The sequence below is a fragment of the Rutilus rutilus genome (genome assembly GCF_951802725.1).
Source record: "Rutilus rutilus genome assembly, chromosome: 23".
In the NCBI taxonomy this organism is placed as follows: domain Eukaryota; kingdom Metazoa; phylum Chordata; class Actinopteri; order Cypriniformes; family Leuciscidae; genus Rutilus; species Rutilus rutilus.
In genome coordinates, this window is record NC_140233.1 from 18,196,007 (window position 1) to 18,207,866 (window position 11,860).

General features: G+C 39.4%; 1 protein-coding gene across 1 annotated transcript; it reads right to left on the reverse strand.

Moving 5' to 3' along the window:
• Positions 1-9,661: 9,661 nt before the first annotated feature.
• Positions 9,662-11,509, reverse strand: c2cd4a (C2 calcium dependent domain containing 4A). The gene is made up of 2 exons (XM_084396394.1): positions 11,305-11,509; positions 9,662-11,188 (listed from the first exon to the last, which is right to left on the reverse strand). Exon 2 carries the CDS (start codon positions 11,155-11,157, stop codon positions 9,787-9,789), a length of 1,371 nt encoding a protein of 456 aa, XP_084252520.1. The 5' UTR covers positions 11,158-11,188; positions 11,305-11,509; the 3' UTR covers positions 9,662-9,786.
• Positions 11,510-11,860: the final 351 nt, after the last annotated feature.

Sequence of the window (11,860 nt, forward strand, 5' to 3'; positions counted from 1 at the left end):
AACACTTTAGCAACGGCATAACAACGACGTGGCAACTGCTCTGATTACCCTAATGACTGCTTGGCAATGTTCTAAAATGCACACAAAACACATTTGCAATGCATAGCAACGCCCAAACAACTTTAGAGCAATTTGCTAAAAAATCCTGACATAAAACACTTTAGCAACTGCATAGCAACACCATGACAACTTTATAGCAATGTGCAAAAAAAAAAACAGCACAAAACACTTTAGTAACTGCATAGCAACACCCTAACAACTTTATAGCAATGTGCAAAAAACACAACACAAAAAACTTTAGCAACCACATAGCAACACCCTAACAACTTTATAGTAATGTGCTGAAAAAAAATACCACAAAACACTTTAGTAACTGCATAGCAACACCCTAACAACTTTATAGCAATGTGCAAAAAACACACCACAGAACACTTTAACAATGCATTGCAACACCCTAACAACCTAATAGTAATGTGCTAAAAAAATACCACAAAACACTTTAGTAACTGCATAGCAACACCCTAACAACTTTATAGCAATGTGCAAAAAAAACCAGCACAAAACACTTTAGTAACTGCATAGCAACACCCTAACAACTTTATAGCAATGTGCAAAAAACACAACACAAAAAACTTTAGCAACCACATAGCAACACCCTAACAACTTTATAGTAATGTGCTGAAAAAAAATACCACAAAACACTTTAGTAACTGCATAGCAACACCCTAACAACTTTATAGCAATGTGCAAAAAACACACCACACAACACTTTAACAATGCATTGCAACACCCTAACAACCTAATAGTAATGTGCTAAAAAAATACCACAAAACACTTTAGTAACTGCATAGCAACACCCTAACAACTTTATAGCAATGTGCAAAAAAACCCAGCACAAAACACTTTAGTAACTGCATAGCAACACCCTAACAACTTTATAGCAATGTGCAAAAAACACAACACAAAAAACTTTAGCAACCACATAGCAACACCCTAACAACTTTATAGTAATGTGCTGAAAAAAAATACCACAAAACACTTTAGTAACTGCATAGCAACACCCTAACAACTTTATAGCAATGTGCAAAAAACACACCACACAACACTTTAACAATGCATTGCAACACCCTAACAACCTAATAGTAATGTACTAAAAAAATACCACAAAACACTTTAGTAACTGCATAGCAACACCCTAACAACTTTATAGCAATGTGCTAAAAAAAAACATACACAAAAACACTTTATCAACCGCATAGCAACACCCTAACAACTTTATAGCAATGTGCTAAAAAACTCCATAAAACACTTAATTTAGCAACCGCATAGCAACATCCTAACAACTTTAGAGCAATATGCAAACAAACAAACAAAAAACACACAAAACCCCTTAGCAACTGAACAGCAACACCCAAACAACTTTACGATACAATGCGATACAAAACTATACAACTTTAGATCAATGTGCTAAAAAGTCCTACACAAAACACATTAGCAACCGCATAGTAATGCCCTGACAACTTTAGTCCAATGTGCTAATAAGGCCTACACAAAAACAGTTTAGCAACTGTATAACAACACCCTAAAATCTTAAGAGCAAAACACAAAACACCTTAGCAACCGCATAGTAACGCCCTACCATCTTAAGAGCAAAACACCTTTGCAACCACTTAGCAACACCCCACCAACATCTCACAATACATCCTAGCAACAGCATAGTAATGTGCCAAAAAACACAGGAAAAACTGCATAGCAACACCCTGGCAACTACCAGAAACACCGTATGCAGGGGAAAGCACATGCTCACATTTTCTTAAAGCTTAAAAGCTAGTATGTTCTTTCAAATCCCTCTCTTTCCAACCAGGAGAAACGAAAGTAAACTTCACTGTGACTTCACCATGTCATGAGACTTGCTAAACAGTTGTCAAATAACTTCTCGACAGCAATCAAAACATATAAAGCAAACTCAAACATAAACTAGCAGTTAAACTGGCAAGATATGCCAAGAGCCTGTCAAAATATAAACAGACGATAAGGAACACATGTCTTGTGTCACATCTATTGTTGGAATCTTATGGAAGGAAGCCAGCCAAGATAATGAGCAAACAGAGTCTTTACCGTAAATTATTGTTTTTATTCTATTCACTCAAGGAAGTGTTACTCCAAAGGTTTATTTAGGGAAATCCATCATTAATTAAATGTGGTAATAAAGTGGCATCTGCAACTGTCATTCCTCGTGACAGAATACACCATCCGTCCTATGTGTGATATCAAAGTTATCTGGTCCAATAACAACAGCAATCTGGATAGCTAACAGCATGATGTCATGGCCATTACAGAGATCAGGAAGTAAATTTGCCAGTTGTCAATTGCAGTCCATGTTGACTTTCATAGAGTGCAAATACAGCCAGATGTGACTGACAGTGATGTCGGACATAATAAACATTGTTCTCACGGATAACCGATAGCTAATAACCGGCTTATGATGAAAATGTGTCCACACATTTATTAATGAGGTGGACAAGTGACAAGCTAATCGTTATGTTTTCACAAAACAGAGGTGTTGCTATGCATTAAATCATCACATTGACAATATGTTTGGCTTTAAATCTGTTCAATATCCACGTTAGAACTGCATTCTAGTCAGCTTTACTACAAGTCTCTCCTGTCAAAGCTCAGATAAGACCAACATTTTCCTGTTGATAGCATTAGCTCACCTCACCCACTGCCCATTTCCGAGTTTTCTTTTCTTTATGGAAAAACAAGACAAGCTGAAACTGTCGCTTTTAAGGTACTGACGTAAAGCCCAATTTATACTTCTGTGTCAAACTCACGCCGTAGCTACGTCGTAGGCTGTGTGTAGCACGCGTACCCTTCGGCGTACCCTGACATGCACCTCTCTAAAAATGTAACAATGCATCAATTCTACCCGGACCGCAAGCTCTGTGATTTGTCTGCTAGAACCCCTCCATCAGGTTTCACATGCTTCCTCTGCATCAACACGGACAACGACGCAGAGGTATAAATGAAACCGATGCGTTGCCTACAGCGTTGAGGCTCCGGCGTAGGTCCGACGCAGAAGTATAAATCAGCCTTAATGGTGACTGTTTTGGTCTGTCGTAACGTGACTTTAGTAATGAGCCTGGAATCATGCGATTGATCTGGCTGTTCTTGTGGTGTTCATCTCATCTTCAGATGTTAAAAACCCACAGATATTAGCGTGACTAGCCAGGCTGAACATTCCAGCCAGGTACAACATATCGTCTCTGAGGAGAGGACAATTCAATTCCTGGCTCACTAATAAGACCGTATCATACTACTGACTGAGACTGCTCTCTTTAGAGTTACAAATGATTTGCTCTTATCATCCAATTGTGGTTGTATCTCTCTATTAGTGTTACTCGATTTTAGTGCTGCATTTGATACTATCGACCACAACATTCTTTTGAATAGACTCGAAAATTATGTTGGCATCAGTGGAATTGCATTGGCATGGTTCAAATCATACTTATCTGACCGTTATCAGTTTGTAGCAGTAAATGAAGAGGTGTCATATCAATCACAGGTTCAGTATGGAGTACCTCAAGGCTCAGTACTAGGACCGTTGCTTTTCACCCAGTTTAATGCTTGATGGATATTCTGTCAAGTCTTCGTCGTCGGTTAGGAACCTGGGTGTGCTCTTTGATACCAATCTTTCATTTGAACGTTTCTAGCATCTGTAAAACCACATTCTTCCATCTTAAAAATATATCTAAATTACGACATATGACAAATGCGAAAAAGTTAGTTCATGCGTTCATGAACTCAAGGCTAGATTATTGTAATGCTCTACTAACTGGTTACCCTGCACGCTTAAAAAACAAACTCCAGCTGGTCCCAAAAAATAATTCAGTGGCTTAGTAAATATCACAGCAATAATTAACTTTTTTAACTTCATAACCTACCAAATAACATACCAAAATAATTGACTAAAAATCCAAAGGTTAATTTTTTCTAAAATGTACAGTTATATTTATGAAATAATTTAGTATTTGACTAACCAATTATTTATTTAAAATACACTTAATATATTTGTGAATTTCTATCAAAATATTTTAGAATGGAGAATTAAACTGATCTGTTTCAAGAACCAATATTATTAATATTTAACACACTTTAAACACACACAGAATTTGTATATATATATATCAAATGTAGTCGAGAACCTAACAACATAAAAAAAGAAAAGAAAAATCAAGCCAGGAAAAATCATGAAATGTAAAAAATCTTAAAAGGTCATGGACATTTCTATAGCCAATATACATTTTGGAGTAATGCTCATTTCTAATATATTTTTTCTGCTATAAACGACTCTTCGTAAGTGAAATCTCTATAAAATTATCTCTAAAAAGGAAAAGTCCTAATCATGGCACACTTTGATTTGAATAGCAATCCAACACGTGGCAATCAGCCGCCAACAGGCAGTGGGAACCACCTGTAAATCCGCATATGCAACACAACCGTGTCAGCTGAATCAACATGGAATACAAAGATGGATGATATATCTGCTCTCACACAGGCTTTATTGCAATTGCCTGTTAAGCCATCAACATTGTTCAGATCTATGTGCGAAGGGGGCGGAGGGTGCAACAGAGGAAATGATGACGGTAACCCAGACTGAGAAAACCCATTGCACAAAGCATCCTGAGCACAATAGTACGGTGGTCTTTCTCTTTTATGTGCTCACCAGAGGGGGTTTACATGTACGTCACTAATGCAAAACAAAAGAGGGGGCTTCTCAAAAGGTCCTCATAATGAATCCGAGAAAAGTCTCGAAGCAACATGGAGCATGTTTGTTAAAGCAAGGGATAATGTACAGAGAGCCGGTCATTATTGCAAAATAATAAAAAACCCAAACAAGTGGTTTTGCACCACTCTAAAAGGGGTTTATTCCAGTTACATTTTCATTAAAATACATTAAATATGGCAGTGTTGTCAATTTTGAATTGACCTGTAAATTATTAAGTGCTGGGGCACACTTAAAACCTTTACTTTTAACCTTTAAAACTAAATGTTTTAATATTTGTCTTAGTTTGCATTTTCATTACACATTTCTCAGTCCTTCTTATAGCGCTCATCCCCAGAGCCAGACTAAGAGCTTTTAGCTTAATATTTAACCACAGATAACATTAACTTAAAATAGCAACGGATGCTCTTAATGATACATCAGTTCTGTTGAAAGCAATGCTTATCACTGCACAAAATAAGTTTATGGTCCTGTCTACTTTTATCTCAAAACAACCAGCTAGACTATTAATAAATAGACTGCTGAGGTAAGAACTGTACTTTGGGCCTCTTAGCAAAGTGGAAGTACAAGAAAAGACAATTTAATAATTTAAGCAAATAAGCAACAACCAGCAAACGTAAAGTGGATGTAGTTAGTAAATAATGTGATCAAACCAATATTTTGCCTGTCACAAACACTGGTTTAAAATAGAGAAATTATACATAAAATAAACGTCTATAATCAAATCTACTTTTCTACAAACCAGATGCGCTCGGCCAGGCTGGTCGCTCATAAATCAAATGCTTAATTTAATTTGATTTGAGTACATAAAAAAAAAAAAGACTTCTGCACAATAATCAAAAAAATGCAGAACGGGTATAGAAAAGAACAGTTAATTCATCTGGAAGGCCAAACATATTGCAGTGATTGCTATTGACAGTGCCTAACTGTGCAGAGCTCAACGTGGCAAGACTTTGGGCCTAACCATGCTGAAAGGAGTTGCCTGGCAACTGTGAGCTCTTTTTCTCGTTTTCTCTCTGGACTTTCTGGAAAAAACGTGAATGAAGTCTATCTGCCATCTCTCTAAAGAGGACCAGTGCAGTTGTCACAAACAGGGATGATTCGGGGTGTCATTTCTTGCACTGTGACGGTAAACAGATAAGTTGTAGCAAATCTGCTGTGCTATTTTATGCATTTTACATGCATTTCCAGCTTGCACATTAGATATTTACAGTAGTCTACATTATGAATTTGAATTATACAATTCTACAAACATGGTGACGTGATTGAAGTGCCTGGCGGACAATAAAACGTCCCAAATACGTGCATTGAAAAAGACACCCTAACCACTCATGCAACAACAAAGAAACACCCCATCAACCACCTAGAAAACCCTAGAAAAAAAGAAGAAAAAAAGTATAATTCCATTTTAAATAATAATTACATAAAAATGATACTATAAAATTATTTGGTTAAGTAAATTAAGAAATAAATAAAAATATAATGATTCACTATATTTTGTGTAGTCACATTTGGACATGAATTGCCTCCTAAACAGCTCTTATTAGATTAGTCTTAATGAAATGATTAAAACAGTCATCCATGACCATCTGTTAAACATGTTATGCATATTCTGATGGTTATGGATATGTGCGCCCTTCATGTATATGTTAAGAGGCTTTCATCTTTCATTCATTCACACTATATCTCTCTTTCTGCATATTGATGCCATGCATAAGAGCGCACAGAGCAGGTTGTACGCAGTTTTGTTTTCAAGTATTCCTGGACATGCATAAATGCGACAGCTCTGCCAGCGAGGCACATGACAGACCCATGTGCTTCAAAGTGTTATGTGATCAAAGTGCTTTTCCGCAGGATAGTATTATACTCGCACTAAAGTAAAATGATCAGAGTCTAAGGAGTTTAATATAAACGGTTATTATTCCTGGGTCTGTCATGATCTTAAAAGGGACTTAAAAGGGACTTTGTAGAAAAGTAGATGCCCCTTCTTACATGATGTTATATAAGTCTCAGGTGTCCACCAGAATGTGTATGTGAAGTTTCAGCTCAAAATGCCCAACTAACCCATGTTGTAAAAGCCCATTTTTGAGTGGAAGGAAAAACATGCAGTTTTTTTTGTGCATGTATCTTTAAATGCAAATGAGCTGCTACTCTCCAGAAGAGGGCGGAGCCTATACAGCTCATGCCTCAGATACTCTGGCAAAAATCAAAACATCTATTTGGTTTTGATTATCATCTCTATTAGGGATGTTAACCGATGACCGTTTGACTGATGGTTGACCGTATCAACGTTAACCGATCAAAGTTGGCGGTAAAAAAAAAAAAAAAGTGATCTCTAAATTAGGCTATTATAGACAGTGGACTAAACGCTACTAGAGTTAGCCATCTCATTCCAAGATCTTTTTGTGTGAAGTGAACACTCACACTCAATTTTTCATAACTCGCCTGTTTGTACTTAATAAACCAATAAAAACATTTGACGCGAGGTCACAGCGTTTGGGTTTGCGCGATCACAAGGTTTGCGAAAAGTAAAGGCTAAAACACTCGAGGTTAGAGCCAGGGCAGACGACAGGATGAAGCGTGCAAAGAAAAGTAGTGTGTGGGACCATTTCACCAAAAAGAATGACACAGATGTAAGTTGCAACTTGTGTGATACAGTGCTTAAATACAGTAGTAGCACATCATCTATGATGTAAGGTGATGATGATCATCATCTTTCTTTATTATTGTTAGCACTACCTCAAACTAAAGCGGCGTCTCTTCGGAGCTGTCATTTTCTTAAATGAGCCGCGGCAATGTTTCAAATGAGCTTCTAACGCTAGACAAACGCCTTTATTTTCAACGCGATCACCTTGTACCCAAACCATTTCGAAACTAAGGAGCCATTTGTCCTCCGATTACGGGACTCATGTTTCGCGCTGTAGGGGATTTTAAAAAAGTGACGTGAGTGGAAGGGCGGCAGTGTGTGTGTGAGCGAGCGGGAGGCAGAGCGGCAAAGAGATGCGACAGAGTTGCGAAATTGCAGGCGCGGCTCGAAATGGCTGTTATTTCAAATAGCGTAGCATATTTTAAACCAATCGGTTAACCGGTTTCAACCGGCTAATGAGGCTCGGTGGTCGGTCAAGAAAATGTTTAGTTTTCGCCATCCCTAATCTCTATCGCGGTCACACTCACGTGACATTGCAGTTCTTCATCATCATGAAAGTTTATTATCGGCATGCGTTCTAAAGCCATATCAGTCTAAACTTCTGATATTGGCTTTTCTGAGTGCACACATCCGAAGCATGCGCACAGAAAGCTGTCTGTCAGAAAATTCTCTTTCATGTCTTACTGTGCTTAAACTGTCAAAGGTTATGTCAAAAACACACAACGTTCACATAAACACGGTTGGTTATGTCTGTGAAAGTATACAGCAATGAAAGAAATCGCATGCGTTTATTAGATCTGTGTATTAAATTGACAGCAGCACAATGTGCATTACCTACTTCTATATATGATGTTAATATGAATCAAAAAACAAAAGAAAAACAGAAAATCACTCACTGCTCTTGACTGAATAACTTTAGTCGCTTTAATAAGAATACATTTTCTTACGAGGAGATAAACATGGCGGACTGTGTACAGCTCACTCAATGCGGGGTCTATGCTAATAGGGCAGAGTCCGTCAGCAATCGAGAGTCCTAAGCATTTGCGACGTCACATTGCTAGTATCTGCAAACGGCTTGTTCTGAGACGCTGCTTAATGGGGATTAAAAAAAGAGGAGTATAGGTGGATTTTTACCATTATAGGGTGGTTGGGTACACACACTGCCGACACATTTATGTTCAAACAAAAGTAAATTTTGCATAATAGGTCCCTTTTAAGCAACATTTTCTGTGACTGCTAGCTAGCATGACTGAGGTAATTCTACGCAATTTTAATGGAGTTGGTCGTTTTGCAGCTCAAACTGCACAGGAGGATGAACTCCACTATCGAACACCCAAAACCTGATTGTTTCATCATTATACTTAGAAATCAGGCTTTCATACCGATCTGGAATCAATTTACCTCTTGAAGTATAGGGGTTTAAGTGGGATTAACTTGTTCTAGATCAGCGGAAAATCATACCCTTGCTTCTATTAATGCTAAATGCTTGCCAAGCTGGCAAGCCTTGGCCTAGTCAGCAAGCCTGTTTGAAAAAAAGGAGGAGGGGGTGGGAAACCCAGATGGTTTAATGAGCATGAGCCATCTCTGTCTCAAGTTACTTTATTATAATCCCTGCAAAGGTCAGCAGGAAACAACAGGCTTATAGGAAATCAGAGAAGGTGAGTTATTTTGCAATCAGTGCCGCCTTGTTATTATTTACCACGTCCAATGAAAGATCAGTGAATGGTAAGCCCCACCATTTAGCTATTACTGATGTCTCAAATGTCTTACTACTGCTCTTTTATGTTTAGCCCGGAGGAAGCACAGTATTAAGGTATTGCTACTGTAATTGTGAATTTCAGATCCCACTGACAGGCCATTTTAAAACCTGCTTATTACAACACCTCCCAAAGAAATATCTCTGTGTTGGGAAAAAGGAAGCCACATTGATTAACTTTACAAGGTGTACTTTGCCTAAGGAAATAGTTCAAAAGGCAGCCTTATTTGACTGATACAAATATGTTTTCATCTGCCACAAGGCTACGTGTCACAGTGTAGCGGCAATCAAGCCGCTCAAGATGATACAAGGAACAATGGAGGCCATTACGGAAATTAAGAACCTTTTAAGACTGACGTGCTTTGATTCAGTCACAGATGTTCTCATCATGAATAAATTATTACTGAATACCTAAAATTATGTTTCCCGTCAAGAACAAAAGACCACAAGACTGATATAGTTTTTGTTGTTTAATAAAAAAACAAGTCTTTGGTAGATAAAGAGATTTGGCAATAAATAAAACGGAATATAATACATACAAATACATGCATGCTCACTCTCACACACAATAAATTAAGCAGTTTGGATCAGTGGGATTTATAATGTGACAATGCTGGAGAGAGGAAGATCACAGTTGCCCAGAATATAGTCTCTTTTCATTGTGGACATCTTGTTTACGACTTTGAATCGAAGTGTCCTCTGGCAGAGATCATCTTCCGATATACCGTCAAAGAAAAAGTCCTCATTGAAGATTGGATTGCGGCTCTTCCTGATAACCGTGCTGCGCTGTTTCTGGACTTTTCCGGGCATGATAGAGAGGCTTACGCTGCAGTTAATGCTTTTAGGGTCCACAGACAGAGCATACAGGCCTTCTGCGCTAATGAGGCGGACGCGCAGTCTCTGGTTTTCAGGGCAGTACTCTGCTGACAACCGCAAGGTCCCATCCCTTCCAACAGGCACCAAATTCTCTTTCATCACCCTCTCCCGGTGCAGAACCAAGTCCATGGGAAAGATGGCCGGAGGTGCCAAGCTGAAACCACACTGGAGAGGTTCTACAAGGCCGTCAGATGCTCTCCTGATGATGTTGGGGCTGTTGTCCGTGGAGCTGCTCTCGTCCGTCGATAAGGAATTGTTTCTGGACATGGCAGCCTTCCGGAGGTTACGGTAGAGGATTTTCTCATGGCTAAGCACTTTGAGGAGAGAAGACTTTGGTGGGCATCTGTTCAATAGAGGAGAACTGAAGGGGGAGGATTCTGCCGAGGAGGTAGTATCGCTATCCAGAGTTCCCTGTCGGTGCAGGAAGCCTTTTGGAGAAAGTCTGGAAGTAAGAGCATTCAGGCTAAAGGAAGAAGGGGAGTTTGAAGATGGCAGGATGGGGGAAGATGGCATGGAAGATTTGGAGCAAGTGTTCGATCTACTCCGGGGAAGAACCAAGGGGATTCCACTGGAGTTAGGGTCATTGTGGAAGAGGGACTCCTTTCTTCTGGTGTGGGGACTTTCCAGCAAGGTGCAGAAGCCATAGCAGGTTTGAGCTTTAGCTAAGTGAGGCAGGGAAAGTGCAGCCTGGCTATGAGGATCAGCATTGGTGGTTTCCTCATCACTACAGCCATTGTCATATGGTCCATCCTCAACACTCTCCACCTGGATGATATGGTTATTGTGTAGCTCTCGGTTATTGACCTCTCTCTTTGGACTTCCCATCTCACATGGAGACACTCGGATACATGGAGTCGGCCTCCCCTGCTCAATACTCTTGCCCTCCACTGGGCTTGAGATCTTGGGGGGAATGCAGAACTCTGGGATGGTGTCCGGGGTAATGATGTTTGGACACAGCAAGCCTTTCTTGGCTTTCTCAATGGATGACTTGTCTCCAAACATGAGGTCTCCGATTTTGAAGCTGTATTCCGTTACGGAAAGTGGCAAGTTGGTCCTTTCGACGGACACTCTGATCTTCTCTACCACCCACATGGGAATTCAGTTTGGACTCAAGTTAGAAACACTGCAAAAATAAAAGATCTGTGGTTATAAGTCTGGTCCACTTAGTTTTATTCCAAAATTGTACATTAGGTGTCTGTCTTTATATCTTAATGCCAAAACATTTAGTATGCTGCTTACCTCGTGTACCCGATTCTCCGGTGGAGGAATTGAGTGTCTGTTCAGACAGGTCCTTGTTCTATACGCTGCATTAAACAAGGTCTTCAGGGTGATAGCCAGGAGTCTCTAATCAGCAGGCTCTCCTGTTAGACTGGTTTCTCTTTCTGACACATGTGAAGGGCTCTTGGCCTTTTATACAGAACAGCACTGTGGGCGGAGATAAGGGCTATTCGATCACACCCACAAGTGGTAAGAGAGGGCTGCCCTGCTTTCAAGGCTACTAGTTCCTATAGAAACTCGCAAGCCACGACACTTTAATCTAAGCAATCCAAGACTGGGAAAGGTAAAGGCCAGTCTGATAAGCAAATTGCAATGAAGTCCCAAAAATTTGGCTGATAAAACAAAGGCATGTGTGTGTGTGTTTGAGTTTCCATTACTCTGTGCGAGAATTGTAATATTAGATGTGGGTTATAGGTTAATGATACCTGAATATGATGCAAATCCAAATGTCACTGGCATTTTTCCCGCAAAGACTACAGTATTAGTTATACCAGTGACGGAACACAGGCTCTGATGT

Excerpts from the sequence above, each read along its gene's own strand:
- c2cd4a (XM_084396394.1), bottom strand. The coding sequence starts at position 11,157 with ATGTGGGTGGTAGAGAAGATCAGAGTGTCCGTCGAAAGGACCAACTTG.